The sequence below is a fragment of the Zootermopsis nevadensis genome, unplaced genomic scaffold, assembly GCF_977971745.1.
Source record: "Zootermopsis nevadensis isolate Lab colony 2312 unplaced genomic scaffold, Znev_1.0 Znev_ptg000025l, whole genome shotgun sequence".
NCBI classification, from domain to species: domain Eukaryota; kingdom Metazoa; phylum Arthropoda; class Insecta; order Blattodea; family Termopsidae; genus Zootermopsis; species Zootermopsis nevadensis.
Window position 1 is genome coordinate 13320859 of NW_028259157.1, and position 27575 is coordinate 13348433.

At 37.0% G+C, this 27575-nt stretch overlaps 1 protein-coding gene across 7 annotated transcripts; it reads left to right on the plus strand.

The window, feature by feature from the left end:
- Art4 (arginine methyltransferase 4) lies at positions 1 to 27575 on the plus strand. Of its 7 annotated transcripts, none has more exons than XM_087356178.1 (12): positions 1 to 179; positions 1550 to 1675; positions 2058 to 2161; positions 2354 to 2569; positions 2829 to 3006; positions 4398 to 4488; positions 5351 to 5523; positions 6134 to 6356; positions 6718 to 6905; positions 22333 to 22422; positions 23876 to 24009; positions 25243 to 27575. In XM_087356178.1, the coding sequence occupies exons 1-12, from the start codon at positions 5 to 7 to the stop codon at positions 25360 to 25362; spliced, it is 1818 nt and encodes a 605-aa protein (XP_087212304.1). In that variant the 5' UTR covers positions 1 to 4; the 3' UTR covers positions 25363 to 27575. The 7 variants fall into 7 exon arrangements, 3 of the variants coding, with proteins under 3 accessions (XP_087212304.1, XP_021914364.1, XP_021914365.1); XM_022058672.2 differs by having other exon boundaries at positions 2 to 179; positions 1547 to 1675; XR_015537133.1 differs by lacking the exons at positions 23876 to 24009; positions 25243 to 27575 and adding an exon at positions 16951 to 17119 and having other exon boundaries at positions 2 to 179; positions 1547 to 1675; positions 22333 to 22392.

Sequence of the window (27575 nt, forward strand, 5' to 3'; positions counted from 1 at the left end):
ATAAATGTCCTCTGTGGAACTGATACTCTTCGATTTAGCGTTTAAAATGGCGACAGTGTTTCGCATTGTAACCGTTTCATATGCTGAAAGATCGGGTGATATACGACCTAAGTTTGATTTTCCAGTAAATCTTGTGGTGGATTATGATCCACAAGGTATAAGTGTCAAATTGAAACAAGGTAAACACTTCTTACAAGTGTATCGTTAGAGTTATGTAGCTTTGTGTTTTAGCTGAGTCTCGTTTTGCTATCGGTATTGAATGACGTTTTATGAAAAACGAATAGGGATTAATGATTTGTATAAAATATAAATTATGCACTTCTTATTAGTAGGTATTTGTAGTAAGTTTTGTTGGTTGATTTGTGCTTGCTTGTACTTTGGCTTTCATAGAACTCTTTCGGTGTGACTATAGAGCCTTTGTTTGCCGTAAACACACGTTTCGTCCCATTGCTTTATGTTTCAAGTAAATTAACTTCTAGAAAACTGTCGCGTATTTTACCCAGCATTTAGCTCGTAATATTATGTGCGGTTAAATGTATATTTAAACATTGCGTTTTTTGAGTTCGTGTGTTAAGAGTAAAGTCAAGGTTTTCATAATTTTTATTAGTCGATAGTTTTATACACCGTATATATTACGTAAAATTAAAACAATTCAGACTTGTGGTATGTATGACAAAATTACAATGTGTTTGCCCCTAACCTCACAGGGATTAAAATATAACCAATATTGGACCGAAAATAAAATAAGCATGTAATTAAATTTACAAAAATACGGTAACAGTTAAGAAAATCGTATACAATGATTTATTTGGGTTTTTTAATAACACAACCACAGAGGAGTAGCAGAGTTTGTTTGGGTTTGTTTGTTTTTGTGTCCACTTCAAAGAATTTGTTTGAGAGCAGTTTGTAGGACAGTGCTCTTTCATGACAGTTTTACAAAAACTCATCAGTGTACTAACCATCCTCAGTCACTTTGAGTGGAATTTCAGGAAACTGATCAGCTGCTTTACTACAGATTCACGTTCAGGGTTAAAGTGATGTACCCCTGTCAAACCTCCCTCTGCAAATCACTGTTAAGAAGCTTTAAATATCTTATCTCCATAAAGTAGCTTGGCCTTTCAGAATTACCTCATTTACAGGCACTTCTTCACTAGGTTTTTGTAGGTGCCACTTATACAAGACGTTCTCTGTTCTGCATCTCTGTTTTCATAAGGTCTAGCTTTCTTTCTCTTCAGTCCTACTTTGTTTTCTACAGAATTTACAAATGAATGTAATTTTTCTTCTTTCATCCAACTGTGTATTTTTCCTTTTGTGATTCAGTACTGATGACATAAACTGGCTTTTTATTTTCTGTTTTAACTCTATAAATGCATGTTGCATGTTGTGTTAAGTAAAATATTTGAGAAAGTTAGTCTCCTCATGATGTTCCTTTTTTTATGATGATCAAGTGAACTGTGTAGATGAAGTTTTGATGTTTCCTACTGGCTGTCTCTCTACCTTAAGAACTCTGGCTTATTCCACCATAAATGCTGTGTACTGGTTTCAGAAGGGAGTGAAGATGAACTAGTAGAATTTCCAATATACCGCTCAACAGAATGTGCCCGTGTTGGCTCACAAATATATGTTATCACCGTAGAAACAGAGACGTTGTTTTTGAAATTCAAAGATGAACAAGGTTAGTATTACTCTGCACTGAAAAACTGCCTAGCAATCATGATGAGAGTCGTGACACACGTACCTGAGGCTCACTTTACATGCCAGTCTCTTTCTAGAGTCTTGTCCAATTTAAGCATATTGATGCTAATAAGCAGTTTGTGTGTATGCACCTCAGGTTTGTGACATGGCTTCATATTGAATGCTATGATTTTATTTGAATTTGTCTGTTTAGAAATTAATTCATGACAACACTGCATATGTGACTTTGGTTCTTGCAGAATAAGAAGCATACTAAACATTAGACTGTGATGTTTGGTTTGTGTCTACTGCATAATACATTGAGCACATTCTGTTTGTAAAATATTTTGTGATTTTTTTTTTAAACTCTTTCTCTGTTTCAGATTCAAGAAACTTTCACACAGCTGTAACCAAAGTAAAGTCAGGTAAAGGTACATCAGTATTCACGGAACGTACTGATGACTCTTCGGCCATGCAGTATTTCCAGGTATTGTACATTATTGAAATCAATTCAGCTTGCAGCCATAGTTTATATGCATTTTAACTAATATATGAGTTAAACAGTTTAATTAATGTCAGTCTGCTTTTATTTTTCTCAGTACTGCGATATTTCATGAAGTGTGACACAATTTTTCTCCTGTATTGTCATATCTCCAAATTGATTTTGTTTTGTTTCCAGTTCTACGGCTACCTATCTCAGCAACAAAATATGATGCAGGATTATATTCGGACCAGCACGTACCAAAGGGCCATCCTTGCTAACTTGCCGGACTTTAAGGATAAGGTTGTGCTGGACGTGGGTGCAGGATCAGGAATCTTGTCTTTCTTTGCTATTCAGGCCGGTGCACGAAAAGTGTACGCTGTTGAAGCTAGTACAATGGCGCAACATGCTGAGGTGAGCTTGCATTGCGTTGTGGCATGACATTCACTTAATTTATCTGTACATTTATGTTCATTTTTAGAAAAGGAAATTCAGTCCATGATTACATCCTTTCTAGTTCATTATTCACTATCATCACTGAACAGAAATATTTTGGTTCTTTATAATAGCCCATGGGGTAGTTGGGTAACTTTCCTGCAAGAAAAATCTTGTGCAGTGGAAAATTCTTGAACTTCGTTTTGAAAATGTTGACTTTGTATTTGTGTGTTTACAGACGCTGGTCAATGCTAATAACTTAAAAGGAAAGATAGTAGTAATTCCAGGGAAAATAGAAGAAATAACATTACCAGAGTTGGTAGATGTCGTAATCTCGGAACCGATGGGCTATATGTTGTACAATGAACGGATGCTCGAAACCTACCTCCATGCCAAGAAGTGGCTTTTACCAAATGGTATGAATCATTGAGTAAAGTATTTTTTTACAAGGTCAGCGTAACCTTGTATTAGTCAAGTTGGCCTACGTAGCAGAAACAAGAAATTATTTTGTATGTGTCTGTGTGGCTTTGTTATTGACATATTTGATGTGAGTCGGAGTGAAGCTGAATTTGCAATCAGGACATTGTAGTTGTAAAATTTGATTTCTTAGAATCGAGATGCTTTTTCTTTCCTTTGCTGGTTAAACGTTGAATGAATGTCTTATTCAGTTTCTGATAGATGTGTCATGGTAGATGAACTGCTCTTCTTCTTCTTCTTCTCTGAGCTGTTGATGAATGCGCTGATTATAATGAAAGAGTTACATATTTTCTGTCAGAAATGCAGTTGAATCAGGGCAATGGACGTGAAGATGAGGTACCTGAATATATAGGAACTTCTTTCCTGGTATTATTTGCACTGTGGGGTTCATGACTGAGTGGTTGAGATTAGCTCATTCTAACGGGCCCCACAGAGTAGGTGCCCTTCCCCATCACCACACCTCAAGATGAGTACAGATCGAGTTCTCGAAACATGCAATTGTGATATTTTGAGTGAGGTAAATGCTTTTGGTTCTGTTGATAGTGTGGCAGTTAGGAAATGGAAGAAGAGACATTGGGTGCTGCAAGGGCAAAGACCCCTAGATTGGGAAAACAGTGGGATTGGCAACAGAAAAATGTTGACAATCTTACATGCCTACTAAAATTCACTTTAAAAAAGGTGGTCTCTTATTACATGTCAGAAGTTCTCAGACTATATTTTTCTGCTTTAATTATAGATGCGGTAGTTACCGAAGCAAATTTGTATGCTACAAAATTTTGATATACACAGGAATTAAGTAAAATGATGACCCTGTGTTCTCAACAGGAAAGACGGCAGATGACTTTCATTAACTTAATGTGGTTTTTGCTATCCAGATGCTATGGGGGAATACATCAAATGCCTGATACTACACCAAAGACAATTTCTAACCCCAAAAAAGTAAGATATATAAATAATTATACCACACTAAATTTCAGAGTCATCCTAGCATTGCCTGAAAACTTCAGATTCTAAAATGCATAAAATGAATATTTTTATGTGATAGTACTTTTCCAGGTATTTTTAAATACCGCTAGTGGTTTAAATATTGGCTTGAAGGGTTAGTCAGATCTCTGGTTCCATAAGACAGGGGTAGAAAGTTTCCAGAGTCTTTTTCTCTTCCTTTGAACAGGTTTTGTTTGAACTTTCAGATATAATTTTAATCCATATTAAGAGAACGAAGAAAACTGGAACATGTCAGTTCCGTGCCGCGTTGGCTGGGTACAAGAAAAAGAAAATTATCAGTGTGAAGAAATTTAATTTCTTTTCTTACTGTTTCTCTGTTGTCTAGGTCGAATGTTCCCAACACGCGGCGATCTCCACATAGCTCCGTTTACGGATGATAGTCTGTACATGGAGCAATTCAATAAGGCAAACTTCTGGTAAGTTTGTCATATTTGTTCGCATGTAAAACATTGAGCCCAGATACAAACTAATACTTTAGTGAGCCTACTGTAAGTGCTGTTTATACATCTGCAATGTCACGACCATTGGCATGTTTTGCAGCAGCAAATCATCAACACCGTTCACGATGCCGCTGGATATTTTGAGAGGTGAGAAAGATCTCAGAGTTTGGAAATGTTTTTATATGATTAACAGAATAATAAATGTATGTCGTCCCATTCATCTGTCTGTCCAGCAATCCACACACCCACATTACATTGCATGTCCAGCTGTGAATTGTAAGTGCAGTGGGATGTTGCATTTTATGTTTATTTATTTAGGGTTTCTATTGTTCAAGTATGATTTTTTTATCTTTCTTTGTTGTTACAATTTTTAGTGTATGGGTCAAATTGTAGGATATTCAGTGAGTAATGAACTGGAAAGTGAGCCAGCGTAACTCAGTCAGTATAGTGACTGGCTACGGACTGGGCAACCGGGGTTCGATCCCCGACGGAGGCAGAGGATTTTTCCTCTAGCCTCTGTGTTCAGACCGGCTCTGGGGCCCACCCAGCATCCTATCCAATGGGTACCGGGGTTCTTTCCCGGGGGTAAAGCAAGGCCGGGGCGTGACGCTGACCACTTAACCCCATCTAGTGCTCAAATCCTTTGTCTCCCAGAGAAACTAGAAATAATATGGATTATTGTCTAACAGTCATTGAGTTAGGACACACGTTGACCCATTCTGGCATCATAATATGTGAATTGTTGTTACGGATAAATATGTTATTCTTGTGGTATCATATTATTTTCCTTTTAGTACTTTACTTTCCCAACTCCAGTTGAGTGTTCCATATGCTGCAGGTACCAGCAGTGCTTTCATGGTGTTGATCTCAGTAGTCTGCGCCAGGCAGCTATGAAAGAATATTTTCGACAGCCAATTGTTGACACTTTTGACATGAGAGTGTGTATGTCAAAATCAGTGCGGCATGTAGTTGATTTTCAAGAGGCAGAAGAGTCAGATCTGCATCGAATTGGTGAGTAGAATTTGTACACTTTGTTTCCTGTTTCAAGCAGTGCCATAAATGATAAGGTACGGGGCATTGTCTGCAGATAGGGCAGTTTCTATTTGGATTCTTAGTGTGCAGAGTGAAAAATCTGCTTTGTTGAGAGATGTTTATTTTATTTTGAGATGTGATCAGCCCTGTACCCACTGCTTTGTGGCCACTTGTTCTTTGATGATTGCTATACTCAAACTTGTTCTATTAAATATGATAAAACTATTCAATTCAAAAGTTTTACGTATCCAAAACTGCCTACAGGTGTATGAAGCACTTAATTTGTTCATTGTTTTGATGATTGTAGCACATGGTTTCTTACCTTGCGGGAAGGAGGTGTTAGAAAAACATTCAGACCCAAAGTCATGAACACATTTATACATTTATTGAAACAAATGTACATGAAAGAATGCAGTTACTGTCTCTAGTACTTGGACGTGTCCTGACATTTTTCAACAAAATCTCCAGTTTGATCCAGACATGTCTGCCAGCATTGCATGAGCTTACAGATTCTGCTTAAGTAGAAATCCATTCTAGCACCTCACAGCCAGGTGTGATGAAAGGTCGAACATTTGTGATTGTTTTACAGAAGTGCCACTGGATTTCCATCTCTTAGAATCTGGCACAGTGCATGGCCTTGCTTTCTGGTTTGATGTTGCTTTCATCGGATCAGTGCAAACAATATGGCTGTCTACGGCACCGACAGAACCACTGACACATTGGTACCAGGTCCGATGCCTCCTAGAAACGCCCATCTTTGTGAAAGCCGGCCAGCTTTTGACTGGTCGTGCGTTGCTTATTGCAAATCAGAGGTAGGTACATTCCACAGAAACAGTGCTGTTTGAGCAGTCTCGTTTGCTCTCAACCAAAAGCTGAAGTTGTACTCAGAAATTGTTCACACAATGCATTTGGACTTATAGCTCGAAATAGAAGTTTCGTGAATGAAAGAAATGGCATATGTCTTGGAACACAGGTGTGCAAACTGTGACCCTTAATTGAATTGTCCTACATACAGGAATTTTATGAGTTCGGTTCCTAAATCATAGGCAAGGTGTAACAGAACTGTGCTTATGCTTGCGTAAATAGCCTTAATATTTATTGCCAGTCCCTGGTAGTAAATTGGCTTGTAATTACAGGAGAAATTTCAAGTAATGATGTTTGCGTTGTTCTCAGGCAAAGTTACGATGTGACAATAGAGCTCTGTGTGGAAGGCACAGGCACACGTTCAGCCAACACACTGGATCTGAAAAATCCTTACTTCCGGTACACAGGCCAAGCTGCCCAGCCTCCACCTGGAGTGAACCATTCATCACCCAGCGAGACATACTGGGGACAGCTTGATGCTCAAGGGGCACGGCAGGGTGAGTGTGTTGACTTCACAGTATTTTATGCAAGATATTACTGATGGCTTGTTATGCATTAAGTCATTAGCAGATGCTGTAAATGCCAGAAGCATAATCATAATTCCCTAACCTCAACATTCTTCATCCCAGGTACCTCTCTGGACTTTATATTTCTGTTCGAGACTCCCCATGCCTTATGCATTTGTTATGAACCACTACCGTTAACCTGCAGTCTGTTTCTAGTCAGTATAAAAGTTTGGGGCTGAGAAATTTTAAATATGTATGTGAATTATTTTAAATTATCCAGTTGCTTGAAGTAATTAGTATTGAATCGTGGTTTCCAGCGGAGCTTCTATCAGATACGCATATTTTAAGAAGTGAAATAAGGATCTGCATGACTGCGTATGCAGTTCACTTTCAAACTATTTTTTACAGGACATGATGTATAGCAAAATGAGAATAAAAACTGCCATTCTGTCCATCACACGACTGGCACTGACCTATTATAGCACTTGGCCACTCGTTAAAACAGGAGTAAGCCAGAGAAGAACATGCTTGAATTGTTACTATGGCAGGTGCAGTGGGTACTGCTGCGTTATATATTGTATGCATGATGGTTTGGTTTCTAAGGCTGACTATCCTCATCAAGATTTATTACACTTGCTAAGGTTGCTGTAGGAAAAAGCTGGGTTATCATCTTATCTGAACTACGTCACAGACTGTGTTTGTTCTTCCACTTTGATTCATATATATTTCTAAAGCAGTAGATTAGTGATGTTGATGAGGAACTAAGGTATTGGAGAGGTAATAAATGTATAAATGTAAATATTGTGTTGGGAGAAGTGCCTGTGATGATGACTGTGGAACTAGTTGGAGTTTAGCTGCTTATGAGCTCACAAATATTCTTAATATAAATGTAATAATGGAGAAAGCTTTGCAGGTTATTATAATTTGGTAATTATAACATACCGTGTTCTCATAGTACACATGACTTTCTTCTGTGTGGAGGAGGCCCACAATAAGGCATTACTTATATCTTGACTGACTTCTTCTCTTGTCATTGGTTTTTGATATTAGGTGTTTACCAGTATTGTCCAATGGGGAGCATTGTCCTCCTCCCTAGTTTGTAATTCACTGGTCTCTAGGTTACAGCATCATTCAGCATCAGCAAGTAATTTGGGATAAGGTCTGTACTGCAGATTAGTCAAAATCTATTTATGTAGTGGAACATGTTTCTGTACGCTGTGGCTCCAGCATTATCTTGTTTAGCTCACTGTTTGTATGAATCACTGTTGTTTAAATTAAGAGATGTGTTATTTATACACATGTAAGTCTGGTAAGTTAAAAAGGGGCATAGTTTATAGTACTGAAAGAAACACTGACACGCTGACAAACCTGATAACTTTGCTAGCACTGTGTAAAATGGAATGTTGCTTTCAATGATTTGCAGTTTTAAACCAGCTTTGAACAGCTGTACTCACTGTAAGCTAGCATACTTTTAAATGTGCAACGTGTGTTGTGTGAAACTGTTGGTTTGCCACACATTTATCCTTCTGTCTTCCATCATTCTACATCGCTTGTCATTATGACAGTTTACAGTGTCTTTTTTCATATGTTACTTGTAAGTCTTTCAGCCCACGCTGTGGTAAGAGTTGTTTGTGTAAGTGACGAGTCGAGTCTGATAGTGACAAATACCAGAAACACTGAATAGGTGTTACGTACAGATTGCCCGTCATATTTAATATTTTCAGGAACCAGTAACCTCCAGTTTGTTCAGTATGTTGAACAGACGTTGTGGTGTTTATTTTGAACCTTTGCAAACTTTGGTGATGTCCGCCATTCTGTATTTTCTACATATTTGGGTGTGCTTGAAGTAGGTAAAGTGGTGTGGTATTTGAGACTGAGCGGCACTTTCGTGATGTGTTTTTATGTTTAATGTAAACATTTAATGTAGTATACATGACAGCTATATATGAAAGCTAATGGACTTTGTATAACTCTTGCATGTTGTGTAATGTTTTTCTTTTGATCCACCCATGATTTTACCATAGTTAATGGGTAAATTCGTCATTGTTTGAGTAGTATAGCTTTATTAACCAGTTCTTGTATTTCAACTAACATGTCTGGTACTGTTGGGTCTCTCTATAAATAGAGACTTTTTTTATTTCTAGATATTGTGACCAATTTAAAATGGAAATGATGATAGTGGAAGATTATGTACCAGTTTGTAGGTAAATATACTTGATGTTTGTGAGGCAGCATTTTAGTAATATCCAGCGAAAGAGATGGCTGAATAAGCAGCATGTTGCTGTTGCACTACGATAATAACATGGCTTTCAGATTTTATTGCTGTCCATATTGTATTAGATGCCACTTTCTGGAATCATAATTATTTTATTAAACATGAACAGATCCCAACAGTAGGATGCAACAAACAGGGTTGTTATATACCCGTAGAATTATTTAAGTTTTTGTGTGAAAGGGTGTGTGATATATGTATATAAGAAGTTTCAGCAAGAACTCTTTGTGATAGAAATAGGCTGAGGTGTTGAGTGCAGTGATCTGTGAAAGTGTAGCGTGGATGTCAGCAATAACTGAAATGGTGCCTCTCAAGTACACCCTTATTTAGTACTCACGTGAATCCAGCTTGGGGAAACTGGTATGTACTTGGGAATTTGAATGCTGCTGATCCAGTTGTTATTGTGTTGATGTTACTGTAAGGTATTGTTTTATAATATGAGCATAAGAAAGGGGTGGTTATATCTGAAACATTGATGAAAAGAATATAATGTACTGTAAACACATTGTTTTAAATGTTGGCTTATGGATAATGCACCTTGAAACAAAAATACCTCTCTGTGTTTTAAGTTACACCTGATTTGTTCCATGGTTTAATTAGCAGCAAGTTGAAGATTGCAGTGAAAGTAATATGTTATTTATTAGCAGTCCTTTCAGAGTGATTGCCGTTGCATGGTACATTTTTTGAGTGCAATTGTTTGAAGTGCAGGTTCTTCCCACAGACACAAAATAAAACCTATTTGTAGTGAATGTGTTGGTAGCCATGCACATGCAATAGAGCTGAGTTCTGCAGCTAGCTTTAAATTAAAGTTGTGGCTAAAATTTGTCACCAGTATAACTTCGAGATGAGCGATCCAGCCATTTGTTAATAGCTACTAATAGTACTGTTCGGTCAAACAGGGGAGTGGGCTGCTCCATTAAATTCCCTCCTACTGCCTACCCTTTGTGAGGCTTCCAGAACTCACCCTGGCAGTTGCATTGTTTTCCAAACTGTTGGTTGACACTCGATGTTTGATGTCGCTCACACCAAAATACCTAAGTTTTACGTTTATCTCCAATTGTATAAACCCGAGGACAAGAATTACTTGTAGGTAACAGTGTTTTCAAGCAGTGACTGTAATCATTAGTTCTAGGAACTTCAAATTTGCAAGAAATAAGATAGGAGATGAAAGAACTGAGGGCAAAAGAGAATGCCTCCCATTCTCTGTTTGTAAATCTAATATTTATGGCAGGTACCTGTATTTCAAATAACTCCAGTAAATAATCGTTTGAAACTTATTTACTTGCTAGTGAAATGTAACAGTGAAAAACAGTGACTCCAATAGCAAACCTCCATGAGGCAGTTAAGTTGAGAGCTCCCATGATCAAAATAAGACTGGTGGGAAATGTAACTGTAACCCAGATCATGAATGGCTTTGTCACATTTAAGTTGAGAGTTTCTATGATGTAACGCCAGCAGGTAACTGGTTATAGTAGCTGTTTCCAAATGCCTTTGTGACAATGTGCATTAGAAGGCGGAGCATCAGTTTGTAGTGTAGGTGGCAGGCAGGCTGTGGTCACCAGACAAACTTAGTTGGTCGTACAGTACATGCATTATTGTGACAGTCATATCAGGCTCAGTTAGTGGCATGAGCAGGTCATTTAAACTCATGCTTTGTTAGAAGAGTTATATTTGTTTCTTCTTTGACATGACATCACCAGAGTCTGGAAATGTATCAGTCTGTCATACAGACCGCAGCAGAAGCCATAAAGACGTTGCACCTGCTATATTATTTTCATCATTGCAGAGAGAATAATGATAAATCAACAACATTATAACTCCAGAATCTTGCTGTGTGGTTAATATTGCCTACTGCCACTGCTAGTCGTGTGACAGTAGACCACTCACTATGCTGGATGGACATTGTCCCTTGTCTGAGGTATATTTTGTATACATGATGTTTTGACAGTTGGCTCTGTTCATGTATTCAGGTGATTGGTTGTCATTATACTGACATTTCTTTTTTCTTCTGTATTGTCAGTGACCGGTTGAAATCGGACCTGGGACCCTTAGATTATCAGGCTAGAATGCTGACCCCTAGACCATTGTGGTGGTCTTGCAGCTTGGAGAATCACTACAAATTGTCTTGTATAGTAATTAGTTCAGCTGTCATCTTCAAAGATCATTTCTTAACACTATGATGGTGATGTGAACGGTGTGTCTTCAAGAAGTATTATTGAAACAGGAATGACTTCATCACCCATGAAACTGTGATCGAAAGATAGCGGGCAATCTGTTCATCAGTGAAAGGGATGATTATTTGTTTGGTGGTAATGATATTAGTTATGACAGTGGTATTATTTATACTCTCCTACACACTCTGTTGCTTGTGTATGTGTACTTCTTTTTTCAGTAAACTTGTGCTGTATTTCCCCTTCCCACAATTTTATTAGTCGATATTGTATAAAGTACTTTTAATCTTTCTTTTTCAGTAAACATGTTTTACGAGCGATGGTGAATTTTATTTTTCATTTTTGCTTTAAATGTTATCAGTCTTACTTACATGTGTCTTTATCTTCTTCATGTGTCAGTATGTCTGTGGATGGGCACATAGCATGCATGGAGTATAAGAAGTGGTACAAAATTATGGTTGGAAAGCCAGTAGAGATCACTTGGAAGACCTAGATGTGAATGGGAGGATTATGTTAAGTAGGATTTGAGGTTTTCATGGCGGTGAGTCTGAAGGTGGCTGCCTTCTGGGTTGTTGTGCCATCTACTCATCGCCCTGATAATGGAGGCAGCAACGACCTCTGAAATGTTGGTAAACTTCTACCAGGTTACATGGCCCAACAACCCAGAAGACAGCCATCTTCAAGATTATATTAAAATTATTCTTAAGAAAATAGGGTTGGAGGGAGTGGACTGGGGGTAGGGACTGCTGGTGGACTGTTTTGAATGCAGTAATAGTCCTTTGGGTTCCATAAAATTTGGAGAAGGATTTGAGGTTGTGGTGGTTAGTACAAAGATGGCTGTCTTCTGGATTGTAGCACCATGCAATTTGGTAAGTTACCAGACTACACGGAAGACAGCCATCTTTGGAGAATAGTTTGGTTAGCTGAGCAACTGTTTATCTTCTCAGGAGGGACTCCACAACATGGAGTTAGTCTATATCTGACTAGGTAGTGATAAATATTAGCAGTGTTTTAAACAAAGTGTAACTAATGAAACATGCTATACAGTCTTTTCTCCTTAGATTCATTGGAGGATTATATTACATTCAACTTTCCCTAAGACTTTTGTTCCAGTTAATTCAGGATGCCCCATTTAAAAGAACCCTAACTAGTACACATAAGCCAATTTACATGCAAAACAATGAAATCAATGGCAATATTGAATTCTTTCAGCCGTACCTGTTGTAGCAGCGAATGCACTGCTTGAAATCACTGCAGCCATTTTGTCAGTTGATAAGCACTTGTCGCAGACAGATGTTTCCTGTTTCTTGAAATTTTATTACCAGTCGGTGTGCTGTTATATTATTCAGTAATTCCTTGTCAGGATACACATTGCGAAATGCTTCATGAACAGCAGCAGATGATAACAATACAAAGTAATTTTTGAGATTAAATATACATTCTGCTTGTGACTACACCATGTTCACACCTGCACAGCTGGCATTAGCAGCTGCCTTCTTGAGTGACGTGGGGAGGTTGTGAGAGTCAATTATGTGCAGGTGTACCTGCTTCTGATTTCATTTTTGTGCCGTAGTATATGAGTATTTTTGGGTTGTATTTTACGTTGTATACTCTTTGTAAGTATGAAACCATGTGAGAGGCAGCATTTTATCATATCTCCAAGTGGAGGTACGGGATCTAATAAGTATTGTTCATGGGGAGGTAAATTTTTAGGAGTTCTAGAATTAAAAGCACGTTTATAAATACATATAATGTTTAATATGTAACAAAGCTTGACAGGATTGTGCGTGTACTAACAAGATTTGTAGCAAACTTGAATGAATTTGAACTACAAATGTTCGTGGGCAAGCAGCAGAAGAGAAATTAGGAGCTTGTGGTGGGGTTGGCTGATCACATCGCTGGATGGCACTGCAAGGTAATTGCATATATTGTTCACAGACTATTGTGATTTGGTGAATCGGTGTGGCTGTATGAACAGATAATATTGTATGTTTGGAAATTGCATTTTAGGGCTCATGAGAGGGTTAATTGTTCCTGTTTGCTTTAGTATTGTGTTTTCTTGAAATTTGTGTAATTGATAATTGCAAATTCAAGTGGCCATCTTAGTGATTGAAAGTTTACAGCTTCATGCATTTTGAATTACCATAAAGGATTTTTAATCTAACGCCTGTAGCTCAGTGTGGAATATTTTTTGGTGATGGGGAGTCTCATGCATTTTTGTGTGTAAGATGGCCTTGTTTCTGAATGTAAAATATTTTGCATGTTATTAAACAGGAATTTAATTTTTGCATTTAACACAACAAGGTTTTATAATGGGGAATGTTATTAAGAACTCCCGAATTTTATAGATCTATGCACCTTAAAATGTGTAATGTTCAGTTCTTCTGTATTTCTTTACATAAGTAACTTTACTTATGTGATAAATGTAGTCTTCTATGTATTGGAGCCTTTGTGCTTAGTTGTGTCTGGGAACTTTTCTTTCAGTTTGCATGTGTCATTCTTCTTTGTGTAAGTTCCTTCTAATTGTTACTGGATTGTGAAAGTTTGTGCTGTTTATAAATCCTTCATTCTGACTACTCTGATATGTTTGTTTCTTCTGTTCTTACTCTTGATTATCATTAGTTTTTAAACTATAATCGTTTGTCCAACACCAATATTGGTCTTAAAGCAGGGGTAGTGGTAAATTGAAAGTGGTTTTGTTTATTGGATGTATATAACTCGGAATAATTTCAACACAGCGCCAATTGATGTATGATTTGAAGTTTTTGCAGCGACTAAACTCAATTAAATCTTAGGAAATGAGCTGCGTCACTCATCAGGGTTCTGATGTCATCATGACACTGTGATATGAGAACCCTGATGGTGGGGACGGAGCTGATTCCCGAAATGTTGGTCGCTTCTTGTGACCACTTGACACGGCTGATTGCACGAGAAGATTTTATTGACCAGTCGATGCGTTTACTCCATAAAGAGACAAGTAATTGGTAATGTTTTGCTTACTTGAATGGGGTTATTGTTCTTTGCAGACGTGTCTTTTCCCCCCCCTCTAACACTTTACACTGCCCTTTTCCCTGTGTCAGTCATTGTTGGTGACTTATTGTGATTGCACATGCAGTATGTACCTGTATGTGTGTAGTACTTTCTTACTGTGGCCAGCCTGGTGATTGCGTTCAAAGTAAGTACATTTGCATACTGTATGTAAGTTACTCAAAATGTACAGAAAATGGTTTTATTGTGGAAGATTCTGCTACGTTGTGAAACGGCAGAAAACGGGTGGATCTGCAACTGTTTTACCAGAATTCTTGGAATATAACCTGTTACTGTACGCAGCTTCTCCTTGTTTCCACATTCAAATCACTGTCCCTTCCAGCAGCAGGTTTGTTCACTGTAACCGCCTGGATTTGGAATGGTGCCATCTACACCACTGACCATAAGTAACAATCTTTATCTTTTCCAAGTCACTATAGTTGGTTCCTTAACCTGAGTATGTTCTTTTTATTAATACAGAATTGTTGGTTTACAGTATATGTACAATAAAGCTGAATATTGTTTGTATTTCCGTTGAAAACAAAATGGCATTGCCCTGTATTAGACATCATTTAACAGTACATTTTTATTGTCACAGACATTGACATACAGTGTCTAGTAGGGGTGGTATTTTACCAGGGGATTCACTTTGAAAGTATATAAGGAATTTCTGTTCTGAGGCTTTTGAGGGTGCAGTGTGAGGGTAGAGGGGCAATATATCAGGGATTGACTATTCCTAATTCTTGTCAGTATATATTCATCATCCTTAAACCTAGTAGCAGAAGTGAGGGGCAGATTAGTTTGGCAACAGGGCATGCATCTTTGTGATCTGTTAGTTACTGTTTGTAAAAGAAGCATGGTGATATGAATACATTTAAGGCTTATTCTGAAAATTAAACAGAAAATAGCTGGCATGCTTTGTGTAATGAAGATCTTCAAGTATGATATATTTCAATCAGTAGGATGCTAATTGGCCTTGGTGTATATTAATTCTGATTAGTGACTTCATATAGTACAATGCAGCATGTTGTAACTGAAATATCTCTTCTACTTATCGGAGTTCTAATTTGCTGTTAGATGTGAGTCCACCTATTTTTAAGATTGCAAAAGTGTTTGAATGTATAGGAGCAGGAAAAACAAACATACATTACATAATGTATCTTTGTCCTGGGTTACAACAGTGCATAGTCACTGAAGAACATTTTTTTCTGTTACAAATTCTGCCAATTAATGTTTGCTTTGGTACAAATGAGTTTAATTAATTCACTATGTAAATGTGACTTTGAATATAGATTCACATTATAAGGCTCTTTCTTCATAAAACATTCCTGGTCATATATGATTAGCAGATATATAAATACTGACAACTTGTTCATTTTCCTCATTCAGTTAATGTCATGTATACATTTTGTTTAACAGTTGTTGAACAATAGGAAGAACTGCCCATTATTCAGTCTTGTATATTTTTATTTAGTCTGATTTATTTTGTCCCATTCCCTTCCCCTCCCTTCAAACTTTATGGCCAAAATTTTGTATGCACTGCATACCCTACCCATCTCACCCTCCTTGACGTGATCATCCTAAATAATATTTGGTGGAAATTTCATATTATGGAGCTCCTCATTATGCACTTTGCTCCAGCCTCCTGTCATTGGTCTAAAACATTTTGTAACATGATAGTTTTTACAATGGGGAGTTGTTAACATCCCGCTCAACTCCCAAGCTGGGGGACCATTCCATGCTGGATGGTCACGAATAGTTATTCAGTAAGACTTGCAGGTACCCTTCTTATCTGGAGGTCATCTACAATCTGAAAGTGTTCCAGTCCCATAGTGTGCATGGGACCCACTTAACATTGCTGCTACTACTAACATTATGTAAAATGTAATATAATACAAGTACATTTTGATACTTGGTTGTAACTGACAAAAATCTTTGCATTTTAACGTACTGGTAAGGTGTCATACTTAATAGAAGATAGAGTGGTAAGATTTTCAGTTGTGTTGGAGCCAGATGATGGGATTCAGTCGCTGTGTAACTTATTGATCGTATGGCTGTTATATGCTAGACTGATTAACATGCGTGTGGAAGGATATTAATAAAATGAATGCTGGAGTAGGTTTTGAAGATGTGAACTGGCTCATGATAGGGTTCAGGTGGACTTTTTTGATGAATGTGTCAAATCTTTTGTAACAGCATGGACTCTCTTGATTGGTTGAATAAGTCTTGTATGTCAGTGGAGGATTGTGTACCATGAAGTTACATTATGGTACATCAGATGTTTGGTCCACGTTTTTCCAAGTTCACTCAGTTCAGGGAATCATTTCCTTGATTTCTTAGCTATGTTCTTCTGCACATGGGGCTGGCCCCTGGCAGAACTTGCAAACTGGGGATATAGGGATTAGGATAATAAGCTGACCATTTGTGCCATAATTTGAACATATGTGTGGAAATACAGCACGTCCCAGTAAGCTTTTGAACTGTATCGCATTATGATAGACTTTCTGTTTCTCTATGTATATTATCTTGTGATCTCGATTCATAATATGTTCCTCTGTTGTTGCAGGCTTGTCAGGCAAACACAGACACAAGAAGAAAGGCAGTCATGTGGAGGTGCATGAACTTCCAGGTTACAGTTTAAGATGCAGTCCTTCATCCTCTGCCACATGAAGCTTCAAATCAGCTTGGAGATATAACTGCAGTACCAGCAGGAGAAATGTCACAGGCCATCTGGGGTCAGAGGAAGATGTTTATTATTAGAGATCTTGGTCTAGATCAGTTTGCCATGACAAGCTTTCAGGCATGCCATGAATTTTTATGAGATCCACACATTATAGTTGGAAAGGCAATATCTTAACTTTTTGTAATTAGAATTTGTAATACACACTCCTCAGACATTGGTTCATCATCAATAGTTTTATCCAGCAGATGTAATGTTTTGTTTTTCTATGCCTACATTCTTATAGGCAAGTATTTATATGTAAATACATCTTTTTGGCCATATATATAGTTTTGTACTCCCCTTTTGTGTGGCGAAACTTTGTGGTGTGCCATTAAGCATATTTGGGAAATTAGGGTTTGCTGAAGATGAGGAAAGTTTGTGGAACACTGATCTAGATTATACACCTCTCAGTATGGAATGCTCTCCGAACTCTTACACTGTGCTGGAATAGGGGATTTATCCCCAGTAATGCAGAATTGGCAGCCATACTTTAACTCAGGTGATGTAACTAGGTATGATAGTGTTCTGTCCGAATTTGGTATAGATTCTGTCATGTAGCAAAGTGGTTCAAATAGTATTTATCTCCAGACTCCTGAAATGTTAGATGTGAAAGGAAATTATAGCTTGATTTTTCATAAATTTGCATGATTTATAAAAATTTGCTTTGTACAAATTTAACCATCAAATTACAACTAAGAAACAAAGAAGTGCCCCTGAAGATGACCCTGTGGAGGTTAATACATATCAGGCTATTGACGAACGTAACACTGCTAGTCATGATTGCATTGTCACGTTTGAATAATGGTTGCAGCTTGTTGGCTACAGCTTCATCACTTGACAGAATGTTCAGTATGAATTGTAGTCCTGACTGTACAGACCTACAATCGCCATGGACAGTTGTGTTGTGGAAGGAGCTTTACGTGGAAGTCATGTACATCAAAGAAAGGAAACTCTAGGAAGAAGTCAGACCTCACAAATGTATAGGATGTGTATCTGAAAGGTACATTGTGTCACGTCCTTGAGACCATGATCAATATTTTCAGTGTGTGTGGTTTCATTTCATGCATATGGCATGATGTGTGTTGCATGATACTCGTTACATTGCCACCGGGTTAAGTGAATGGTATAATGAATCTTCAGGAGACAAGATCATTGCATCAGCATCTTTCAGATGTATGAATTGATGTGAGCTCTGAAGATCCACTAGTATATCTGCACAATGGGAGAATATAAATAAAAACTCCTGTTGATGGAGTTCAAGCCTTGCAGCTTCGACTGTGCCTCATTGCCCTTTGCAAGGGTTTACTGTTGAACTATACAGGCCATTTCATGACAGCAAATTAATTTTCCCTGTGTCAATGCTGGTCTTCTGGGTTGTAATGCCATGTGGACTTGTAGATGGCTATCAGCATTTCAGAGGAACATAGTGCTTCCATTTTATGGCTGATAAAGGAGATTAAGTTAGTATGTACCTACAATTCTGCATGGTGTTACAACTGAAAAGATGTGTCAACATCCTCGCCACTGTGAGAACCTAAATATCATAAATGTTCCTCATTTCTCATCTTGTGTGAGGGCCTGTACAGTTAACAGATGAATATCATATTTACTTCATTATAACTCACATTGACATATGCAAGACATGTATAGAACAAAACACATACCATGCAGTTGGGGTTGAAGGCTTTTAAATTGCTTTATTATGTTGATTTGTCAAGGAATCAGATGTCCCTTCAGTCATACAAATGCTTGATGACAGGAATAGAAGGAAGATGGCATGAGAGAGCAAACAATTTGCTTGCCACATATTTTTAATGACATAGGTTGAAGATACCTATTAAGGAGTCAAAGCAGTTTGTGAGAAGATTGCATTTACTGGGAAGTGTATGGTGTTTGGCTGTGCAAACTTGTAGATTGGTGGGTGCCAAATGACACAGAAAAAGCCAACAAGTGAGCATTTGCATTAACATGGAGTTCTGCATAGGTAGTTCATAATTACATGACTTTATTACTTGTTCTCCCTGATTTTAATTTGTCTTTCTTATCAATTTTATTTTATTGTTCTGGTATTTTGCATTACATTGCAAGAAAAAAATTGTAGAAAGACGTAACTGCTAAAAGAAAGTGCATTTGTTTCATTCTAATGTGACAATAAGACATAACTACATAATTTACAAGGATTTTTGCGTCTTTTCACAAATATCATTGACCAGAATTTTTACTGGAAGACAGTGAAGGTGTTGATTGTGGTCATTTGGGTCATGACAGCATTTAATCTTGTAGGTAGTTACAAGTGAGGAATGTATTGCATCCATCTTCAGGGTACAAATACACTTACCACCAGAAGACCACAGTTGGCATTTTTCTGGATGTTTGCCACAACATGCAATGTTTTGTTGTTTGGCAGCAGCATATTTGTACTTGCCAATGTACACTAAACATTGACACAAATTTTAGTATTCGTTTTACTTTAAATTTTATGTGTGTTTTGTACTCACTGTGATAGAATAGGTGATTCCACATCTATAATAACTGGCTGTGAATGACATGATTGCTTACATTTGACTTGTATGGTTTATGCAGTAGGTTAAAGGTCAGTTTGTGATATTCAACATGTCTGATTATGTAAGACTAGGTTTCCATGGTGATGTGACTGTCAGTGATATTCTGGGTTATTGCGCTGTGTCGTATTTTGGTTGCGCTAATGTTTAGCGGATTCCACTGCCTCCATTATCAGGTTTAAAGTGGAGGATCACTAATGGTTTAATTTTTGTTATGTGCAACTTTAACACAATTTTTTTCTTCTGTTGAGGCACAATAATATTTAATTTACAAGAAGGTGAGCTGTGGCTCATGCCCCCTACTGTTTGAGCTACGGGTCAGTTTGCTCTCTCCAGTTTGAATTTGTGTGATGAGTAGAACATCTGTAAACATTATTGAATAAATGCCAGCAGTTATCCAGGCATTATGTCTGCACTGATTTGATCAACCTAATACTGTCTAGTGAGTATTGCAAATTATGGATCCATTATGTTTTAATCTTTAAATTTGTAGGTAACAGACGGGAAGACAAAATATTCTCAGTTAAATGTTAACGAGAACTTTCTTCATTGAATCTGTTTTCTAATGCAATTTGATTTGTTACTGTTCCTAAATATTTGAACTGTTTATCATGTTTTAAAAATGTGTTCACCATGTTTGTGTTATAATTCTGGGGACGAGACATGCAGATACGCTTCGTTTCCTCTGCTTTGCTTCTGTATCGGCTTCATTTCTGGAGCTTGATAAAACTTCTGTGCTTTCATTTATAGGTCTTTGGGTTGGTTGACAGCAGCATAAGGCAGTATTTTGTGTGTCCCTTTCAGTTACATACCTTGCTGATATTCGTGGACCTTTCTGATGGCACGTTTTAAAACAGGTTTGAAGGAAAATTCTTCTCAGAACTCCTGGCATGTTTCCAAATCATTATAAGTAGCAATGAGAGGCCACACAGAGGAGCATGATTCTAGTCACCAATTGGATGCCATACTTCTGGACCACGCTGGGATTCAAACACTGCTCAGGGTCATTGTTGTATGTCTTACTTTTTCTGTGTGTAGCTGGTGGTCTTGCGTTGGACCAGAGCCTGTGTTATGTCTTATATGTAGAATGGAGCAGAAATCTCTACGCTGTGTACTAGATTGGAAGAGGTTTAATGGAAAGAACAGTAAAGTGAGTTATTTTATGATGAAGTTTGTTGTGCTGAGTGAAGATAGCAATTCAGATTGCTGTGTCATGTTGCTTCTACTTTTTTCTTTCAGAAGTTAGAAAGTATTTTATCATAAAATAAATGTTGTAATTATACAATAACCTTTATCTGGTAGCTCATACATTTCTATATTACTGACAGCTCAAATATATTTACCTGTACTCTTCTTCTTCATTGTCACTGATTCCTGTTCCATTAAACTACCCCCACAAATGTGTTTTGTCTACAGATACGTCATCTGGATACATTTTATAAGTAACTAAATGTAGTAGTGTATTAGTCATAACTCTTTCTGCATCCATGTCTGGACCAACTGTCGTGACAGCTTATTTGATATTTTCCATAATCCTTGAGAACACTACAATGTCTTTAAGTTATCAGTTGTGGTCTTCTGGGTTGTGTGACACTGTGTGATGTAGTAGGTAGATTGTGTGAATCTCAGATCAGAATCAGAATCAGTGATTGCTTACACATTCCTCTGAATTCTTAATTTACAATCATCGTACCATTTGGCATTGTTATATTAGTTAATTACAGTGTATTTGTTTGGAAAAGCATTTTTAAGTACACCAACAAAGTATATGTGTATTTATTTCTTAAAGTAAGTCATTTGTATGAGGCAAATTTTTATATTTTTATATTTTATTTTTGAGAATTAATTTCTTAGACTATTACCTACATATAAATATTCCCCAAGCCTAAATTAAAAAGTTTCTGCAATTTCTTTTTTAGTATATAATTAGTTTTGTAACAGAATGGTGTGTATTAAGAGTGCCTTAGCTTCTCTGTGCCTTAAGGTTATATCAGTGCCTGCAAGTGTTTCCGTTTATGGTTGTCTTTCCAAAATTTAGTACAGCATGTGAAATTTGAGGTAATATTTTATGCTGTTGTAATGTCCGCATATTATAGTCATGTTTTGCTTTTGTGTTTTTAGGTTAGAAATCTTTACAGGTTTCGGTATTTGTTATATGTCTTGTTCTTCCATTTCAGAAAATAACTGCTATAAGCTGCAACAGCTATTTCACATTGGTAGATTATGATTCTCCTGAATTCAGCCAAAGAAACTGCAATGTAAATAATGTTATGTTCAGATGTATTAAAACGCTTAAGACCCAGGAAATAAGTTGTTAACTATACTGTATTATGTGTAACTTGAATATGACCAGTAATCACATTTTGATTTGGTGATATTTAATGTACATTGGTTGCCATGTAACATTTCAGATTGTTCTATGTAAGTTAAATGAAAGACTGTGTTAATACATACAAATTTCCACTGTAAATAGCAAATTATTTGCAGAATAAAAGGACTTGAAATTGGAAATATTAATTTTTATTTCTACATAACTTCCCTTATGTGTGAACCAAACATGTGAAAATTGTATTTCTGTATTCAGGAGAATTGCTCCATTCAGAGGAAGTTGAGAATCATACTTTCCAGCACTTGTTTTACAGAACACGGCACTTTGTTGTTACAGCCGTCAGCATGGTGAATGGAATATCTGTCAATGGCCTAGGGGAAGTGGCTATGGATGCTTCACAGACAGCTTCAAACCTCATTGGACTGGGTAAGCAACTCATTCTTTGAAGGAACACGCCATTTTAAATATTTTATGCACTTATGGTGACAGTATAAATTCTCATATGTTGTATACATATTATTATCATAACATGCTTTTTGTGTGTTCTCTTGAAATTTGTTATTCCATGTCAGAAATATCATGGATGAGCAATACAGCTGAATTCTTGAAGGATGCTTGATTTTGAGGAGCAATTATCTCATGATTTTGTATGAGAATCTTTTCTGCAATAGCATTAGACACATCTGTCTCATTATATAAAGGTAACTAATTAATCTTCTGAAAATGTGGCAGAGTTAAAATATTGAGGGACCATAAATCAAAACTGGATTTACAAGGAAATTTAAGAGAGGCTAAATTTGGGAATGCTTGCTACCTTGCAGTCTTTGTAACTGCTATGTAAAAATGTAAAGATTAAAATATACGAAACTATAATTTTACCTCTTGTTTAGCATGGGTATGAAACTGGTCTGTCAGATTAAGGGAAGAACACTGGTTGAGGATGATTCAGAACAGTGTTTGACAGAATATTTGGACCAAGGAGAGAAAATTGCTCAATTATTTGTAGTCTTTGCCAAATTATTAGGATGATAAAATTAAGGACAATGAGATGGGTAGGGAATGTAGCACATATGAGGGAGATGTGAAATGTATGCAGAATGTTGGTTGGAAACCTGAAAGTAAGAAACCACTCAGAAGATCCAGGCAAAAATGGGTTTGTTATCAGAACACAGATGCACAGTTACAACATTGTGAACTGTTGTCATTGGGCCACATTGTTACCTTTGTTATTTCTTTTTGAGTAAAAGGGATTCAGGTCTGCAATTATTTTAGCCACAGTTGTCGGTGAAGTTACCTGCGTTGTGGCATGAAGAACACGTTCGGAATTTTATTGTACTTCAAAGAGTACATCTTTCCAATCTTGTTTGAGTGACTGGAAAGTAATGTGTGCCAGAAGTTAATTGGTCTTCAAACTCAGAAGCTAATACTGAATTTGGAACCTCACTTTGCAGATTGTCCAGTGTATTTTATAAATGCATAGTCTTTGTTTTATAAGCTTATATTGTAACGTTCCGTCTGTTAACATTTATAAATAATGAATGTCAGATCTTTTTGAATAACTAAAATGAGACATTTAATTCTGAAAAAAATTAAATTTTATCGGAGTGGTCTGAATGTGCAGTAGACTTATGTTGTTCATGTTTTATACAGAAACAGTTAGAAATCATGTCAGCACCGGCTGTACAGAATCAACAATAATTTTGAAACATATTTTTAATTACATTATGCAGTTTTTGGAATTTTAAAGTCATTTAAGTGTGTTGTCTTGATTTCTGGGTAGCACACAGTACAATTGATTACTTTTTGTGCGTGGGGGCAGCATGGTTTTTGGAAAGGTTTGGTGGTGAATCACCCATAGCTTGTTATCATGATGAAACAGGAAATCAGCCCAACATCCACCCTGGCTCCATCACGAGCACGGGACGCCAGAGAGTGGGTCCTGGTACGGCGACATCGACACAGGCAGCCCAGTTGATAGGAGGGGGAATCTCACCAACGCTGTTTACCTCGCCTGTAAGTATGTGAACATTGAATGAGGGAAGAATGAAATATAAATATATGTGGGTTATACCAACATGCATTGAGGTCAAACACAGCACATGCTTGGTATATAGATCTGGACACCCTGTTCTTTTTCACCCTCGCCTAAATCCGTGCTCAGTGGTTTGGTTGGTCAGTGCTGGTTGATGTCTGATCCCTCCACAATGCCCTGTTCATTTTAAGGTTAAAGCTTCAATAAATCTTTACCTTGCTTTCAAGCCATGCAGGTTATACTGCTGATCACTTTTACAGTCCATTTGTTTTGGATTGGATTACTGCTATGACCATTTCTGAAGACCAGAAAATATACTGTGGAACCTTTGTATAATGCAGGTGTTGGTGGAATAGTTACAGTACCTATGGTGTATCCAAATCTAGTGTTAGTGGGTGCATTATATTGAGGTTTCACTGTATTTTGCCCAGGATGTTTCTGTTTTTATTCTAGTTCATCAAAAAAAACACAGGTTTAATTATTTTAGTCTTTGAGGCAAGTGAAGTAATTTCATATTTTGTAAATTTTTTCTAGTCATATATAAAAACTATTTCAGTGTTGGCTAGTTCTTGACAGTTTACCATGAGAAGCCTGTGTGACCAAAAAAATTACACTTCAAAACTTTTTAAGAGGATTGCTAGACAAAAAACACTGATATGGTATTTACAAAAGTTGTAGACATTTTGTAATATTGCAACATCACAGTTATTAATGTGTTTAGTATAGTAAAGTTTACAGGGAAAGGTTGGGAACTTGTGATCTAAGAATGCAGACTTTATGGTGGTGTGTGCCATCAAATACCATGTTCTCTTGCACAGGCATAAATCAAAACAACGAATTAGATTGCAACAAAACACTACGTTGTTTTAGAGTGATGTGTCTTGTCCCTGGCTTGTAATAAATCAGTAGGATTCTGTCCAGATATCTTTTTGGACAGCATAACAGAAAGGCTCAAAGTACATTTGTAACTTAGAAACTGAAAGGCAGAAAACTGTCCCATTTTTGTCTACAACATTTTTTCACACAGACTGAAACCCAGCAGCTTTCAACAAATAAAAAATCAGTACATTTAGGAACATACTGATTAATTAATTAGTAATATTTCATCCATGCTTCCATTTTTTTTATTTCTTCGTGTTGGGGCATTATGATGTTTTTGGTTGAATGTACATTGATTACAGTTTGTTTAAAATGCTCTAATTGTTGTTTTCCAGCAGACCCATCAGCTTGTTTTGGGGAACACTTCTCATTACCCAGTGAACAACAGCTTGATGATTGGGGATTACGTGACCCCGGGCAGTGCTATGCTAGGTGCGCAGACCTACCGACAGTGAATTGTGTTCAGACGTTGCACATGAGGCACAGCAACAGTGGCAGCAGCTTCCTTCATTCGCTCCATTTATAAACCATGTCGCAAACTTACTGGATCATCCAAGTGGAACTAGGCTTGTCGGCCATATTGACATGATAAGACTGAGTAGTTAACTAGTTTGTATTCTTGATGGTTTGTGTGTACATGCATGAATGAGCATGTGTGCGTGCTATGCGTGCATGAGTGACATCTGTTGAGAGAACATTGATAGGAAAACTTGAGTTGAGCTATGAAGATTTGTGAGGTTAAGTGTTTACCAAGAACCATTGTAATAAGCATGTCCTGCCATTTGTCTCAGCTCTCCCAAACATAATTCTTCCCCATACTTCTCATGTCGATGCTTCTGAGTTTCAAGTAACAAGGTAGGTTTACTAAGGTGCAACAAGTAATTTATTTGTCAGTATTGATCTTGTGCGTGTTTATATTTTGATCTAAATTTGATTAAAATTTGGTGTATTTTGCTTGCCTGACCTACCTTCTGGAACATGTTGGTTAGTATGAAATTATAATTGCATTCAGTATGTTTTACAATTTTCTGTGGTGATTAGATTCAAGACAGATTCACAAACCTGGAATGTGAATAATGTCTTACCATTTTTTATAAGGGAAAGTTCTTTCCAAGAAGTGGTAACAATAATGGATGAGATGTGTCCTTTTTATCAGAGCTGAGTGAATGTGTCCTGTTTTATTTTCCAAAACTACGATTGTGGTTGCTTAACTTTAAAAGTCTTTGTTATTTTTATTTTCTGATTTGATTTGTAAACAGGTTAAGTTTTGATATTTATGTAAGAAAATTCCTGTTTTGGATACACTGCTTAACTTCCATTGTACATGTGATTTGTTGGGAAAGCTCTTCGACCCAAAGCATTCATGGCAGAGACAGTGAATGTTACACAGCAGCAGTTGGACAGCTTCAGGTCTCTCCTGTTCACATTTTCTTAAAAAAAAATGCAATTTGTTCTACTAATTATATCCAACCAACTTTACATCCATGGGACAGTCTTGTTGCAAATGGATTTAATGTCAGTGTTATAAAAAGATGGAGACGCATCTAGTTTTGAGGTTAGAGTATGAAATATTGTGACTTGATGGGACGTGTACATGTGGCAGTGATCAATAGATCACACGCTCCCTCCTGTACCTCCTGCTAATGGGGAGAGAGAGAGATAGGTGACTAGGTGTTTTGTGCTGTAGTGTATTAAATGTGCAGTGAATTTTGCACAGGCAAATGGTAAAGTACCTCATTTAAAGAAACTTGCCAGAAAGTTTTATCGTGTGTCTTATAATTTTAATTTAACCTGACTTGGCAGTTTTACATTACTTAATGTTGGTTTTCAGTTATGTTTAGATTATAATTTGGTTTCATTTTTCTCTGTATAGAGTTATATTTTGGGCCTATTATTGATGACAAAGTTTTTGGCACTTTGAATTTTATTTCATAATAGAGTTTTAACGTCCAAACAGTGATCTGAATGTTGACCATAAAGTGGTGTGGTGTATGTGTACTATTGCGTATTAAGTCAGGCATGTGCGCACATCAGTGGCACTCCTTATCTTATGTAAGGAATTTATTTTTATAACATCAGCACCTTCATTTGACCAGTAAAATGGTTCTGAACTCTGGACATGAAGTTGGAACTCCGCAACAGTTTTGGTTCCGTGTTACTCATTTATAAAGACTGCTTACACCTTTTATTTTGAAAGGGAAGACATTTTAATGCCCATATAAGTGCAGTTTGTTGTGTCTATTGAGATGGAACAGTTAGACAATAAGATTGACATTTCTGTACTTCACGTGTTCTGTGTGAGTTTGTTCAATTCAGTGAATGCTTAAAAGTACTACAGCTCTCTTACTGAAGTGTAGTTTCCTTCCTGTTGGTGCTGCTTCTCACAGCCTATCTTTATCATTGTCTTGTTTTGTACATCAGTGTGAATGGTAAAGGAAAAGTGAATTGCATATATCTGGTATATTTCCATTGACACCTACCATCTAGACAATATCCTGCATTGGAGTATTTGAATTTTGCTCTTTACAATGTGGGGCTGATTAAAATGAATTACTCATTAGTGCAATTACTGTTATCTGTGGCTCTAAATCTGTAATGATGTGTGGTGCTCGCATAGAACATTACTGGACCATTGTCTTTGTAATTAATGAGTTTTATGTGGCATATA